Genomic DNA, 16,129 nt, shown 5'->3' with positions numbered 1-16,129 from the left:
AAAAGCCAGCTGACAAGGCAGAGAGCTTTGCCACACATATGATATAGTTTGTCTGCTAACAATGTCACATATAATGTACAGACTTGTTTTTTACTTAAGAATAAACTCATTAAGACGTTTGGGTCCTATGAGAAACAAGTATTACAGGAGTCAGTACTCTGATAGTTCCTAGTTTACATATTGATGTACAAAATAATTTAAAGGTTTTTTTGTCAATATATTGAAAATGCCCAGAAGATTATGCCTGCATAATCTATGAGGGTTGTAGTCTCACGTATATCGGGTCACAATTTTTAAAAAGAATACTCCCACATGCATGCGGCAGTGTGGGCTGGAGGAATGAACAAAAAATTGGGGGGAGTAATAAATCAGAATCATAGAATCATAGAATATCAGGGTTGGAAGGGACCCCAGAAGGTCATCTAGTCCAACCCCCTGCTCAAAGCAGGACCAATTCCCAGTTAAATCATCCCAGCCAGGGCTTTGTCAAGCCTGACCTTAAAAACCTCTAAGGAAGGAGATTCTACCACCTCCCTAGGTAACGCATTCCAGTGTTTCACCACCCTCTTAGTGAAAAAGTTTTTCCTAATATCCAATCTAAACCTCCCCCACTGCAACTTGAGACCATTACTCCTCGTTCTGTCATCTGCTACCATTGAGAACAGTCTAGAGCCATCCTCTTTGGAACCCCCTTTCAGGTAGTTGAAAGCAGCTATCAAATCCCCCCTCATTCTTCTCTTCTGCAGGCTAAACAATCCCAGCTCCCTCAGCCTCTCCTCATAACTCATGTGTTCCAGTCCCCTAATAATTTTTGTTGCCCTTCGCTGGACTCTCTCCAATTTATCCACATCCTTCTTGAAGTGTTGGGCCTAAAACTGGACACAGTACTCCAGATGAGGCCTCACCAATGTTGAATAGAGGGGAACGATCATGTCCCTCGATCTGCTCGCTATGCCCCTACTTATACATCCCAAAATGCCATTGGCCTTCTTGGCAACAAGGGCACACTGCTGACTCATATCCAGCTTCTCGTCCACTGTCACCCCTAGGTCCTTTTCCGCAGAACTGCTGCCTAGCCATTCGGTCCCTAGTCTGTAGCTGTGCATTGGGTTCTTCCGTCCTAAGTGCAGGACCCTGCACTTATCCTTATTGAACCTCATCAGATTCCTTTTGGCCCAATCTTCCAATTGGTCTAGGTCCTTCTGTATCCTGTCCCTCCCCTCCAGCGTATCTACCACTCCTCCCAGTTTAGTATCTTCCGCAAATTTGCTGAGAGTGCAATCCACACCGTCCTCCAGATCATTTATGAAGATATTGAATAAAACCGGCCCCAGGACCGACCCTTGGGGCACTCACTTGATACCGGCTGCCAACTAGACATGGAGCCATTGATCACTACCCGTTGAGCCCGACAATCTAGCCAGCTTTCTACCCACCTTATAGTGCATTCATCCAGCCCATACTTCCTTAACTTGCTGACAAGAATACTATGGGAGACCGTGTCAAAAGCTTTGCTAAAGTCAAGAAACAATACATCCACTGCTTTCCCTTCATCCACAGAACCAGTAATCTCATCATAAAAGGCGATTAGATTAGTCAGGCATGACCTTCCCTTGGTGAATCCATGCTGGCTGTTCCTGATCACTTTCCTCTCATGCAAGTGCTTCAGGATTGATTCTTTGAGGACCTGCTCCATGATTTTTCCAGGGACTGAGGTGAGGCTGACTGGCCTGTAGTTCCCAGGATCTTCCTTCTTCCCTTTTTTAAAGATTGGCACTACATTAGCCTTTTTCCAGTCATCCGGGACTTCCCCGGTTCGCCACGAGTTTTCAAAGATAATGGCCAGTGGCTCTGCAATCACAGCCGCCAATTCCTTCAGCACTCTCGGATGCAACTCGTCCGGCCCCATGGACTTGTGCACGTCCAGCTTTTCTAAATAGTCCCTAACCGCCTCTATCTCCACAGAGGGCTGGCCATCTCTTCCGCATTTTGTGATGCCCAGCGCAGCAGTCTGGGAGCTGACCTTGTTAGTGAAAACAGAGGCAAAAAAAGCATTGAGTACATTAGCTTTTTCCACATCCTCTGTCACTAGGTTGCCTCCCTCATTCAGTAAGGGGCCCACACATTCCTTGGCTTTCTTCTTGTTGCCAACATACCTGAAGAAACCCTTCTTGTTACTCTTGACATCTCTGGCTAGCTGCAGCTCCAGGTGCGATTTGGCCCTCCTGATAACATTCCTACATGCCCGAGCAATATTTTTATACTCTTCCCTGGTCATATGTCCAACCTTCCACTTCCTGTAAGCTTCTTTTTTATGTTTAAGATCCGCTAGGATTTCACCATTAAGCCAAGCTGGTCGCCTGCCATATTTACTATTCTTTCGACTCATCGGGATGGTTTGTCCCTGTAACCTCAACAGGGATTCCTGTTTATTCTGGATTCTAGAATATTCTGGATTGCTTGGTAAACTGGGTGCAAGCAAGGAATATACATTTTAATATGGCTAAATGTAAATGTATACATCTAGGAACAAAGAATGTAGGCCCTACTTACAGGATTGAGGACTCTATCCTGGGAAGCAGTGACTAAAAAAGACTTGAGAGTTGTGATGGATAATTAGCTGAATATTAGTTCACAATGTGATACTGTGACCAAAAGAATTAATGTGATCCTGGGCCACATGAACAGCGGAATCTTAAATAGAAGTAGAGAGGTTATTTGACCTTTGTATTTGGCACTGGTGTGACCACTGCTGGAACCCTGTCTCCAGTTCTGTGCCCACAATTCAAAGAGAATGTAAATAAATTGCAGAGGGTTCAGAGATGAGCCGCAAGAATGATTAAATGATTAGAAACATGCCTTATAGTGATACTCACAGCTCAATCTCAGAGTAGCAGCCGTGTTAGTCTGTATTCGCAAAAAGAAAAGGAGTACTTGTGGCACCTTAGAGACTAACCAATTTATTTGAGCATAAGCTTTCGTGAGCTACAGCTCACTTCATCAGATGCAAATTTTGAACGTTGTGCTTTTTTCAATACAAGGCTTGTTTTAATAACTCATAATTTCTTCATAAGTAAGGTTCTATTTTTTATCTGAATTTTTACAAAGGTATGAAATCCTTCAGTAAATTTGTTAATTTTTTTGATAATATTTTTCAATCATACAGATTTTTTTTGTAAACTACACTGCATTTCATTCTTTGTATGGTGGTTACTTTTCCCATTATTTAATAGTTTTGTTTGCCTGGAATAATATGGCCCTCTAGTGGTCAAAGTATTTCACATTTCATGGATTTTAAAGATTAATTTAAATGCTCTTAAAACATTATTGAAGAAGAAAATATGAAAGAACTAAAGTTGGCAACATGTGTATATGAATAGTTCACTAAAATAAAAACTAGACAACATTTTAAAAATCTGTTCTACTCAAATCTTGAGAGGTAAACTCAGGGTTCTGATTTCTTTGTAGTAATACATGATCTTCCAGATGCCTAATTATTATTACTCTATTATTTGTACTGTAGTGGCTAGGGTAGGGATTCCAATTATGGATCAGAGCCCCATAGTAGTCAGTGCTAATGAAACTGTGTGTTCTGCTTTGGGGTCAGTGATATTGATTGTTTCAAAAGAAAAGCAGGATCTTGTGCTGTTACTCTTCACTTTTTAATTCTGTCTAGATTGGCTCTTATCTGTTGATATTTTGTGCAAACAGTAGTAGGGTGGCATTCTTACTTAAAAAAAAAAATAGCTTCTCTTTCTTGGTGAAATGATATGTACACTTCCACAGGTCTTTGTGGAAGTCCATTCTGGATTTAGGGCCAGATTAAGGAATCCCTTATTTTCATGGGTGAGCAATTGCTTTCATGAATAGTTCTGTTGGCTCCAAAGGGATTACTTGTGTGAATAAGGGGGTTCACAATCTGGCCATAAAGAATAATAAAATGTCTTGTTGAAGCAAAGCACGTTTGGCCAGATCCTGCATCATTATACTAGTGTAAATCCAAAGCAACTCCTCTGAGATCAGTGGAATTACTTCAGGTTTATGCTGATGTAACTGCGAAGAGAATTAGGCCAGATAGTCAGTGTTAACCTACTGAGTGCTGGTACTTTCTGGGCAATAAGCCAAATGAACACTTAAGTGAATTCTGCATGCATAGAAATCCTGATCCAAACCATGTAATGTAAATTGTTGGTGTGTAACATGAATAATGGGAAGTAAGGAGAACTGTGCCTCAACACAGTTTGGGTGGGGGGAGGAAGGAAGGGAGGAAAATTTAGTGTCTGAATGGCTTTTTTGTTTTACTTTAGGAAGGCATAGTTGAAAATCTATTTAAGTGGGCTCGAGAGGCGGATCAGCCATTGAGGACGTATGCAACTGGGTTGCTAGGAGGTGCTATGGAAAACCAAGATATTGCTGCCAACTACAGGGATGAGAACTCACAACTGGTAATGTCCACATGAGATGCTTTCCTTTTCGGGAGGGGGGGGGGCATGAAATTATAAAACCTTTTTTGTTTGCCTGGGGCTGCTGACATTTATGAAAGAGTGCATAAAATAGTATTTCATAAATGTCAGCAGCCCCAGGCTCTAATAGTAAAACTGCAGGAGTAAATGCCTTTTGGTTCATTCACCTTCTCCCCAAAGGTATATTTTTGGATGGTATGTTTTGGGACCCAATTTCTTGTGTTCTGTGGGTGGCATTTTGAAAAGTGCCTATGGGAGCTAAGAACACAAGTACCATTGACTGTCAATGGGAGTTGTGCTCCTAGCTCCCTTAAGTGCTTTTGAATATTCCATTCAAAGTCCATAGCTATCACATGTCAAAGGTCACATATGGGACACATGCTGTAAAATGAAAGGCAGAACAACAAAGAAACAACTTAATGTGAAATAACATTTATTTTTTTATATGAAGCCTTTTATCACTTTAGTTTTGTGATGCCTTATGTAAGTTGTGAACACATAAGTGGCATAAATTTAGATCCATATGGGACAGGTGAAATTAGCTCTCAAATGAATATGATACATCAATGTATGAGTGGGATTAAAGTTCATTCTTGCACAACTGAGGCGAAATTGGGGCTTGTGAGTTTTGTAGAACTTCAGTCAAGTTTGATATAATTACTGCTGCAGAGGTAGTGTGCACTTGCCACAGGCTAAGGGAGTAGAGGAAGTGCCCAGGGGACACACAGGATCTTCTAGCGTATGTATTCTGGCTATAGCATTTCTGCTGTTGATTACAACTCCCAGGCCACCTCTTCGTCAGTCATAAGGATGTTGGGTACTGTTGGCCTTATTCATACAGGAAGCCATTATGGCTAAAAGTATTTTCCCTTTTGCCTGATTAGAATTCCTTGGGTTTAAATATTGGAGGCAGATTATTTCTGGCCCAAATGCAGACTACAGCATGCATGATACCTTATGCTAAAGAGCTGGATGTTTGGTAAGAATGAGAAGACTTACAAATCTGGTAGCTTTTTTGGGGCAATCTTTGGAGCAGGCTAGATGCACTATTTGGTTGCCACATGAAGTCAGTGGATGCATTCTGACTTGTTTCTTTGCATGACAGGTAGCTTTGGTTCTTCGACGGCTACGGGAGCTACAGGGTAATGAAATGACCATGAAACAGGAAAACAAGCGTCCCAGTCCTCGGAAACTGCCTTCGGAACCTCTGTTGCCTCTGGATGAAGAGGCTGTGGATATGGACTATGGGGAGATGGCAGTAGATGGGGAACAGGAGGAAGTTGCTGGGGAAATGGACATCTCTTTTCATCTTGATTCAAGCCACAAGACCAGCAGTCGAGTGAACTCTGCCACAAAGCTTGAGGACATGGGACTAAGGAAAAGCAAATCAGGGAAACAGCATGAAAGAGACAGCTTCCGGAAGGCCAAACAAAAACTGGGCTTCTCTTCTTCAGAGCCAGAGCGGATGTTTGTTGAATTATCCAACAGCAGCTGGTCAGAAATGTCCCCTTGGGTAATTGGCACCAACTATACCCTTTACCCTTTGACTCCTGCCATAGAGCAGAGACTAATTCTGCAGTACTTGACCCCCTTAGGAGAATACCAAGAGGTGAGTATATAGGGAGAGGAGGAAGCGGACTGAGTTTTAATTCTTTTGATGAGACGTTTGTATGCTTTAGGCTTGGCAAGATTTGCTTTTAATCAATAACTGTCGGTGAAAGTTGATTTCTGTTAACACACTGAAATCGACTAAAACAAAGCAATCGGTGACACTCAGCACGCCTGTAGGGATCAGCTGTCATGGGCCCTGTGAGCGAGTAGGTCTTTGACAGCAGAGGGTTTCCTATGCTGCCTCAGCAGTGGTGACACCTGATTTTGGGAGTCACAAGATACAGGGAGAGGCTGTGGTCCTGGTAGGACAGAGCAGAGATCCCTGGCTAGGACTGCAAGGAGGAGGAAGATGAGCCTTTGGCCACTGCTGAATGGCTCATGTGGCATTGGAGGGTGCCCACTGCAGTCCTGCTGTCACAGACCCACTCTCTCACTCAGGAGTTGGAAGCGAAGGGGATCTCTGTTTTGCCCTGCCAGAACCGCAGCCTTCCCCACAGAGACTGGCCCTGTGACTATGCAGGGTATCCTTTGCAGCTCAGTGGTCGCTGCTTAGCTCCCTCACTCCTGTGCTAGTGGACTGCAGAGGGCAATCTGCATGGATTGCAGGACCAGTGACATCTGATCTCTGCAGGCACAAGGTGCAAGGAAGGCTGTGGTCTCCTGGTCCAGAGGAGCGGAGACCTCTGGTCAGGACTGCAAGGAAGTGGATGAGCCGCTGGCAGTTCCAGCCTGGGGCAGCTTCCACGCTTCTGGCTGGTGTGTGAGTGAGTGGAGTCAGTGATATCCAGTCCCTGCAGGCGAAAGGTGTGGGGAAAACTGCGATCCTGGCCTGGCAGAACAGAGACCCCTGTCCATTACTGCGAGGAGGAGTCATCATTGTCCCTGGCCATGGAGGATGCTACTCCACTTCAGAATGGCTTTATTCCTGGACAGGTGCCATTCAGCTGTGTGGTGTCCACCCCTGCAGATGGGGACTCATTGTTGTCCTCATGACCCTGGCCAGGGGTCTTTGCTGTATCCCATCAGGACCCGAGCCTTCCCCATGCCTGCAGGGATCCAGTGTCACCAGTCCTGTGGCCATCAAGGGATCACTCTTCAGCTCTGCTGTCACGGCCCCACTTACTCATCAGTGAATAGTGTGGGAGCTGTTCAGGAACTGTTCAGCAGTGGGATGGCCTCCCCCAGGTTGGGGGCTCATTGTCCTCCTCAGTCCTGTCTGTGGATCTCTGTTCCACCAGGCCTGGATGACTGCAGCCACACCCTGAGCCCTGGTGTCTTGGGCCCCTCAGTCGCACAGTTAGCTCCTGCAGCCCCACTGTCAGCACAGCCCTAACATGATCTCCAACCCTATGCCTCACAACTGTAAAAATAAAAATAGTTAAAAATAGAAAATAAAATAAAGTAAAAATGAATAAAAATAATTATCAAAATTAGAACAAAAAAATAATCAAATTCTGCCAACCCTATGTAAAGATCTGAGTGCCATTGTTCCATTTCAGGATGTGTCCTGAATGTGGCAGAGGTCACTATAGAACCCTAAAATGTAAATTATTTTCAGACTAATTGTTCACTTAAAATGTGAGACATAAATGGTTAAGGTGAAACTAAGCGGCAGTCCTGGCTAACGGCTATAGAGTACCAGGTCACTGGGAATCAGAGTCGTGGATTCTGTTTCTTTTTCTTAACTCTTACTGATTTGTTGTGTGAGATGGGGCAAGTTTCGTAGGAAAATTGTGTATGTTTCAAGATATCTGTAAAATGAAGATTAACACTCTACATTTGTAATGTGCTTTGAGAGGAAAGATGCCATATATGTGTGAAGTGTTAAAGCAAGTGCAAAGCTGGAAAATGGAGCTGTTTGCTTTGTTATATATCTGGACACAAATAGTAGGGGTCAGATCAGTTTCACCAAGGAGCCCTGGTTTAGCACAGGTCTGCTGAGAGGCTGTACCTTTGCTTAGAAAATTTCCCTTGATTAACATGGTGTGAGATGCAACCCAGCAACTCAAAATTGCTTTATGGCATACCTTACATGTGCTTATGCACTCTTTGCTTCTGAGAGAACCAAAGAAACTGTGGGACTGTCATAATAATCCCCATGCATTGCTGCATGGCATGGAGTCTGTCAGCAATAATAAGATATAAAATTTTGAGTTAATACTCAAAAGCTGTTGCACATAGAATTTTATATGAAGGGTTTTTGCTTTTGTTGCCCTGCTCTCCTGTTGTTTGTTCGGTTGTTGGGTAGTTGTCTTTGCACAGATTGAAAATGGAATTTATTGCCAGGGTGTTCCCTGTGTGGACATGTCATATTCTTACTGAAGGAGTGGCTTAAGATTTCCATGTGGCCGCTGTCATGCACCTTGCTGCAGTCAGCAGATGTATTACAAGAGGTCTGTTAACCTTTATTGCTTCCTGTGGATGGAGATGGGTACCTTTGACATCTCATAAGAGGTATCCTCTAATAGGGGAAAATTGGGGTTTGGGAAAAAAGTAAAAAATAAAACAGACCTTTTAAATGCTATGAAACATTGAGCAAGTCTCAATTCTCACTGTTCTCAGCTGCTCCCTATCTTCATGCAACTTGGATCAAGAGAGCTGATGATGTTCTACATTGACCTGAAACGGACCAACGATGTGCTGCTCACCTTTGAAGCTCTAAAGGTAAATTACTCTCATGGTGCAAAGAAGTTGTGTGTTGAAGTGTGGTGCATTGAACCAGCTAGTTGCTCTGCAGGCTCAAGGGCTTCTGAGGTGAATGCTCTTCTCCTTCAGTAGATGGCACCTGTATGTCCTGCAGGCTGGCCTGGGATTGGAAATGGAATCAGTTTGAATCAGATGCTTCCTCGCTCTGCAAGGACAAAGCAAGCAACAAGTGGGAGAGACCACTTCCCATTTGTCACATGAAATAAATGGGGAGTGATTTCTAGTGGCGAGAGCAAGTGAATAAATGTCCATTGCAGGTTCTAATCCTGGCACTACTGCTAATTGGCTGTGTAATCTTGAACAAATCTCTGAAGTGCAGTTAGGTTAAGATTCCCTATGTGTAAAATGAGGATTCTTTCCAGCCTTTATAAAGTTCTTTGAGTGTTAAGATTCCTTTCCCTCTGAAGAGATCAGAGGGACTGCATTGGGAGAAAACAGCTTCAAAGGCTAGAGCAGTTAATAGGGATATATGCTTCTAAAGTAGGGCAGATTACCACTATACAGAAAAAAATCTGCATGGGGCAAAGTCCCAAAATGTGCTCTTATGCTGCTACAATGACACCCTGGACAGTCCCCCTAACTGCCTGGGGAAGGATTTCATTGTGGGGGGAGCTTATATCTGCTCCCCGCCACTACTTGCCTATGTTCTCTGCAGAGAAGAGGGGCATAAAATCCTCCTTCCTCAGAAGCTCTGATGTTTGCTGCTGTTCTGAGATTGCATTATTGGGCTGCTTAATTGAAAGACATCACTGAAGGGTAGTGGCATAAACACCTCCTGGTTAGAAGCTCCTATGTTACATCATTGGACTAATGATGTCCTAAGTAACTTTTTATTTTACTTTATGTGGTAGGTATTATGGTGGAGAAGTAGTTACTCCACCGTTAAGGTTGTGTTACAGAGTTCAGTTTTAGCAAGAGCTTTCAACCTTCATTTTGTAAAAAAATCTTTATTTAAATGGCAGAACCTAGTATATATATAAACTGAGTATTTACATTTTTCATGGTGGTTTGATGAAAAATAAATTGATACAGAGAGAATACTAAAAGTTATTTAAAAAAAAAAAAAACCAAAACACACCCCTTTTGGCAATTTTCCTGTATTGTCTCACTTTTCTTTGTATCCCTTTCGCAAGAAAGCTTAAACACTCTGGGCGCTCTGTCTTTTGTCCATGTTGTTTTTCCACATATGCTGGGGAGAATAGGGATTAGGGAACCAAATTTCTTTGCTACCTCCTTATACAAGTAGCAGGGCAGAATCTTTCTCAAGTATTGCCGAGCACTGAGAGAGTATGGGGAATCCCACGCTAACCTGCTTTCTTTTCTTAGCATTTGGCATCGTTGCTGCTCCACAACAAGTTTGCTACAGAGTTTGTTGCTCATGGAGGAGTGCAGAAGCTGCTAGAGATTCCTCGTCCTTCCATGGCAGCTACAGGGGTCTCCATGTGCTTATATTATCTATCCTACAACCAGGATGCCATGGAGAGGGTAAGAGACATTCCCTTACTAGTGTTGTAATGATTCGCACGATATCGAGAAGCTCTGTGTCACAGTCGGTTCAAACAGTGAATGAACAGTTCAATGGTACAGCTGAAGGGCCAGCTACTGTTTTGAGATCATGGCCTGTATAGAGAAGGAGTGAAGTGAAGGAATATGTACAGTACCACTGAGAGAGTGTTTGACTGACTATGTTTATCCATGGGGGGTGTGCACCTCCTTCCAGGGGGTGTAATGGGGGGAATCACAGTACATAAAATCACAGGAAAATTCACCAACTCCCCTCCCCAATTTTGTAATCTGTGTTATGTAGAAGGTCATATGATCATACTGTTCCCTTCTGGCCTTTCAAATCTATGAATTCGTGGCTACTGATTTGCTAAAATCCAAGCTTGGGGCTCCTCTGTTGCACTCCAAAACAAGCAGTGAGGCCACCCACACTTCAGTGTATAGTTCACCTGCAACAATGGTTCACTGTTAATATTGGAGGGTTTATCTAGTGGGATCCCACAGGGATTAGTCCTGGGTCTGGTACTAATCAGTATTTTAATTAATGACTTGGATAACAGAGTGGAGCGTATGTTTATAAAATGTGCTGATGACACCATGCTGGGAGGGGTTGCAAGCACTTGGGAGGATGGGATTAGAATTCAAAATGTGACAAATTGGAGAATTCGTCTGAAATCAACAAGAAGAAATTCAGTAAAGACAACTGCCAAATACTATGCTTAGGAAGGAAAAATCAAGTACACGAGTACAAAATGGTTGTAGGCTATGTAGTATGGCTGAAAAGTATCTGAGGGTTTTAGTGGATAACAAATTGAATATGAGTCAGAAATGTGATACAGTTGCAAAAAAGGCTAATATCATTCTGGGGTGTATTAAAAAGAGTGTTTCATTTAAGATAATGGAGGTAATTGTCCCTCTCTGCTTGGCACTCTTGAGGCCTCAGCTGAATTACTTTGTCCAGTTCCAGGCACCGCACTTTAGGAAAGATGTAGATGAATTGGAGAGAGTCCAGAGGAGAGCAACAAAAATGATCAAAGGTTTAGAGACCCAGACCTGTAAGGAAAGATTTAAAAAAAACTGGGCATGTTTAATCTTGAGAAAAGAAGACTTGAGGGGTGGGGGGAACGGACACTTAATAAGTCTTCAAATTTATTAAAGGCTGTGATAAAGAGGACAGTGATCAACTGTTCTCCATGACCACTGAAGGTAGGACAAGAATTAATTAGCTTAATCTGCAATCAGGGAGAGTTAAGTTAGATATTAGGGAAAACTTTTTAACTTTAATGATATTAAGCTCTGGAATAGGCTTTAAGAGAGGTTGTAGAATCCCCATCAATGGAGGTTTTTAAGAACAGGTTGGACGCTTGTCAAGGATGGTCTAGGTTTTCTTGCTTCTGCCACAGCACAGTGGACTGGACTTGGGACCTCTTGTGTCCCTTCCAGCCCTGCATTTCTCTGATTCTGTGAAAGCATGGACAGCAGCATGGCCTTTGTTATGCAGGAGATGTTCATAATGGTCCCTCCTGGCCTTCAGATCTATGAAGCTATGAACAGAGTAGCTAAGGAGAGTTATTTCCCTACTTGAATTTTTGTCTTGTATCTACCACTAGGAAGTTTGTCCTTGTCTCCTGCTGTCAAGTTGTTAGCAGATTCTCATAATTTCCCTCCAGTTTTTGTCTGTTTTTAGATTGCTTTAAATAGTATGTTATAGAATGGCCGCTACAAATGCAGTTTTGTGAAATGACTGGTTTCTTCTTAAAATGAGATGGGCTGGATATAATTCTCTCAGAATACAGTAACTAGTTGTTCAGAGTTGCCCAGAGACGTCACTGCACAGTAACTGAAGCTGTTCACACTGTCGCTCCTGGAAGGAACAAGGAGCCTTGCTATTGTTTCTTCTATGATACTCTGTTGTGCTAGGTACCAAATTGTGGTACTGGAGTGCTGGTCTCGAAAGGGTGTATGGTTAAGAGACTTGACCATAGATCATATCCTTCATTTAACACTCTGATTATGGCTACCATCTTTGAGCCCCTTTAGACAGGTTTTGGTGGTACCCTGCATTTAGCCCCACAGGTGTACCACACTTTCAAAGTGACATTAGGCTACATGTTTCAGAGTAACAGCCATGTTAGTCTGTATTCGCAAAAAGAAAAGGAGTACTTGTGGCACCTTAGAGACTAACCAATTTATTTGAGCATAAGCTTTTGTGAGCTACAGCTCACTTCATCGGATGCATACTATGGAAAGTACAGAAGATCTTTTTATACACACAAACCGTGAAAAAATGGGTGTTTACCACTACAAAAGGTTTTCTCTCCCCCCACCCCATTCTCCTGCTGGTAACAGCTTATCTAAAGTGATCACTCTCCTTACAATGTGTATAATAATCAAGGTGGGCCATTTCCAGCACAAATCCAGGTGTCGTCCTCCTCCTCCCCCCCTGTGCACACACAAACCCACTCTCCTGTTGGTAATAGCTTATCTAAAGTGATCACTCTCCTTACAATGTGTATGATAATCAAGGTGGGCCATTTCCAGCACAAATCCAGGGTTTAACAAGAACGTCTGGGCGGGGTAGGAAGAAACAAGGGGAAATAGGTTACCTTGCATAATGACTTAGCCACTCCCAGTCTCTCTTCAAGCCTAAGTTAATTGTATCCAGTTTGCAAATGAATTCCAATTCAACAGTCTCTCGCTGGAGTCTGGTTTTGAAGTTTTTCTGTTGTAATATCGCAACTTTCATGTCTGTAATTGCGTGACCAGAGAGATTGAAATGTTCTCCGACTGGTTTATGAATGTTATAATTCTTGACATCTGATTTGTGTCCATTCATGTGACAGCAATGCCCCTCTGCCATGTACATTGGTCAAACTGGACAGTCTCTACGTAAAAGAATAAATGGACACAAATCAGATGTCAAGAATTATAACATTCATAAACCAGTCGGAGAACACTTCAGTCTCTCTGAACACTTCAGCCCCCCCCCCCCCAACGTTCTTGTTAAACCCTGGATTTGTGCTGGAAATGGCCCACCTTGATTATCATACACATTGTAAGGAGAATGATCACTTTAGATAAGCTGTTACCAGCAGGAGAGTGGGGTGGGGGGAGAGAAAACCTTTTGTAGTGGTAAACACCCATTTTTTCATGGTTTGTGTGTATAAAAAGATCTTCTGTACTTTCCACAGTATGCATCCGATGAAGTGAGCTGTAGCCCACGAAAGCTTATGCTCAGATAAATTGGTTAATCTCTAAGGTGCCACAAGTCCTCCTTTTCTATTAGGCTACATGTGGTTCCTGGCCTTATCATTGTAACTTCTTACATTCTTTTTCAACTAAGGACAGTAGCAACTAAATTAGTAGTTAACATAAGAAACTACACTTCTGCCTATTAAATTCCTTCGTGTCTGGCTGTTCCCGAATTTCTGTTTATTTCTTTTCTGTTTGATGCCAACTTCAGTAAACAAGTAGTGTACAGATTTGTGGTTATCCTGCATGATGAGCAGTTAACCTGGAGCTAAAGAGGGATTTCTGCTAGTATAGCATGGTGAACACCATTATTCAAAAGTGGTGGCAGTTACCCAAAATCTCTGGATAATTGGCAGCGAGCACATCAGTATCATCTGATGTACTAGCCAGGTCCTTCAGCTGTCTGGCAGGGAGCAAAGGGGAGTGGTTCCAGAAAACAGAGCAGGGGATAAAAAACTAGTTAGCTAGCTTGATCTAACTAGAGCACTTCTAGTTATTGGCACTTAGGATCCTCTTGTGTCTGTACACCCCTACCCCCCTCATAAGGAGAACCTGTTCAACAGGCTTTTCCAATGATCCAAACCCCACATTTCTGAAGCTCCTGGTTTATATTCAGATGTAAACTCTGCAGGTCAAAGAACATTTATATTTGTCTAAGCTGCCTCTCCTGTGCTTGATAAATATAAATAATAATCTGAAACAAGGTCATGTTGTCTGACCTTAGCAGGGCTAATGGGCTTTTGGATTTTTTTAAAAAAGTATGGTATATGACTAAAGATTACAGGTTAATAAAACAGCTTGTTAAAAATCCCACTTCCTATCCAGAGAGGTGGGACCATGGTGCAGTCAGCCACTGTGGGCTAAATGGGGCAAAGTCTTTTGAGCCATGCATATGTTTTCGAGTCGTGTCCTTCGTTCTGGGATTCAGGGGTTGTGATCATTGCTGCTCAGGATAAAAGCAACTGTATTTAGTAATTACTTCACTTCTTATGTAGCCAGTGGTGACTGTCTGAGTGTAAGCACGCACTCAATATGTCTGTCCCCAGGATGGGAGGGTTGTCATTACATCTTTTGCTTTGTAGGTGTGCATGCATCCCCATAACGTGCTGTCGGATGTTGTGAACTACACCCTGTGGTTGATGGAATGTTCCCATGCCTCGGGCTGCTGCCATGCTACCATGTTCTTCTCCATTTGCTTCTCCTTCCGTGCTGTCCTGGAGCTCTTCGACAGGCATGATGGCCTCCGTCGCTTAGTGAACTTGGTAACAATTACAGTCTCCTTTCATGTTTCGAGACATCGCTTTAGTGTCAAGTTTTAAAGCTCTGACCTTTATAGCTGTAAAGAGCTCCCCTCTCTCCTGTTGGAATGGATGGAGGTGGGATGTGGGGATTCTGCATGATGGACGTGAGTAGTCTGCCTCCCCATTTTGGGGGCATTTTTACTCTCTTCTCACACTCAAAGATCCTATGATTATTTGTCTTGAAGGCTGAGGACTGGGTAACGCTTCCCAAACAGCCTGTTAGTGCTGCTCCTTTGTTGGGCAACGGCCTATTAAATTCTAACTTTGGCTTAGTTCTCAGACCTTTTACCTCATGAGTGATACCATTCCACCAACATGTGTTCTAATCCTCATGTGATTGCTGTAGAAACAACTTCTCCAGATCTGCCCTGATGTGGCTTTTGGATTTGCCTTTGGTTTTATGTGTACTGGGGGAGAGGAAACTACTCTTTCCGGAGAATATTCCTCTTTACCCAGTCATATCTCTCTCTCTCTCTCTCTCTCTCTCTTCCCCCCCCCCTCTGCAAAAAGAGGCTTCCATTTAATAGCTGAAAGAGAATACCAATCTACAGTTTCAGCTGTGATATTTGATATCCATCCTGATACTGAGGTTAGCTCTGTAGGGTAATTTTTCGTACAAATGCAGTTGGCAGTTGTAGGCATCTTCCTCCTGAAGAATGAGCCAAGTGAAAAGATGCTTCCCCTTTCTTGAATTGCTTTGTATAGATCAGCACCTTGGAGATCTTAAACCTGGAAGACCAGGGAGCCCTCCTGAGTGACGATGAGATCTTTGCCAGTCGCCAAACTGGGAAGCACACCTGCATGGCCCTGCGCAGGTACTTTGAAGCTCATCTTGCCATTAAACTTGAACAGGTGAAGCAGTCGCTCCAGCGTACTGAAGGTGGCATTCTGGTCCATCCGCAGCCACCATACAAGGTGAGCAGTATGTGTAGGATTTTGATACTGCTCTGTGTATGACGTTTTCACATTATTTCATTTCCATGTCTGCGACAATGTCTTCTGAAGTCAGTGGAATCCATACAGGATGCACAACAGACTGTTTAGTTTTTTCCCCAGTGAGGTGTCATGGCAATAGAAAAATGTCTGTAGCAAAGTTTCAGGGGGTATTTGGCTTCCATTTAATTGGGAGGGGACACTTCTTTCCCATCAGAGAGTTAAGATAAGAGTGTCTAATCAGAACTTTTTCATCACATATCTACTTCCTTCTCATGTTTTTCACCCCTGAAAGGGCATGATCAGGAAAGTTTTTAAAGGTACTGAAGAGAATTTGGGTCCCGTTGTGAGATTCTGCTC

General features: G+C 43.0%; 1 protein-coding gene across 5 annotated transcripts in view; it reads left to right on the top strand.

The window, feature by feature from the left end:
• DCAF1 (DDB1 and CUL4 associated factor 1) overlaps positions 1-16,129 on the top strand; it is a 106,834-nt gene that overhangs the window by 28,249 nt on the left and 62,456 nt on the right. For 4 of the 5 annotated variants that reach the window (XR_012159884.1, XM_073352499.1, XM_073352498.1 and 1 more), the window contains exons 6-11: positions 4,308-4,445; positions 5,569-6,072; positions 8,637-8,738; positions 10,107-10,265; positions 14,618-14,797; positions 15,542-15,751. Coding sequence is in view for 4 of the 5 variants with exons in the window: in XM_073352499.1 (XP_073208600.1) it covers positions 4,308-4,445; positions 5,569-6,072; positions 8,637-8,738; positions 10,107-10,265; positions 14,618-14,797; positions 15,542-15,751 (1,293 nt within the window). In the remaining variant the exon portion in view is untranslated. The remainder of the gene's footprint in view (positions 1-4,307; positions 4,446-5,568; positions 6,073-8,636; positions 8,739-10,106; positions 10,266-14,617; positions 14,798-15,541; positions 15,752-16,129) is intronic. The other variant, XM_078853733.1, reaches the window with a different exon arrangement.

This window comes from Lepidochelys kempii, chromosome 7 (genome assembly GCF_965140285.1).
Source record: "Lepidochelys kempii isolate rLepKem1 chromosome 7, rLepKem1.hap1, whole genome shotgun sequence".
Lineage (NCBI taxonomy): Eukaryota > Metazoa > Chordata > Testudines > Cheloniidae > Lepidochelys > Lepidochelys kempii.
Note: the sequence above shows the minus strand (reverse complement) of the source record. Positions and strands in the feature narration are given on the sequence as shown.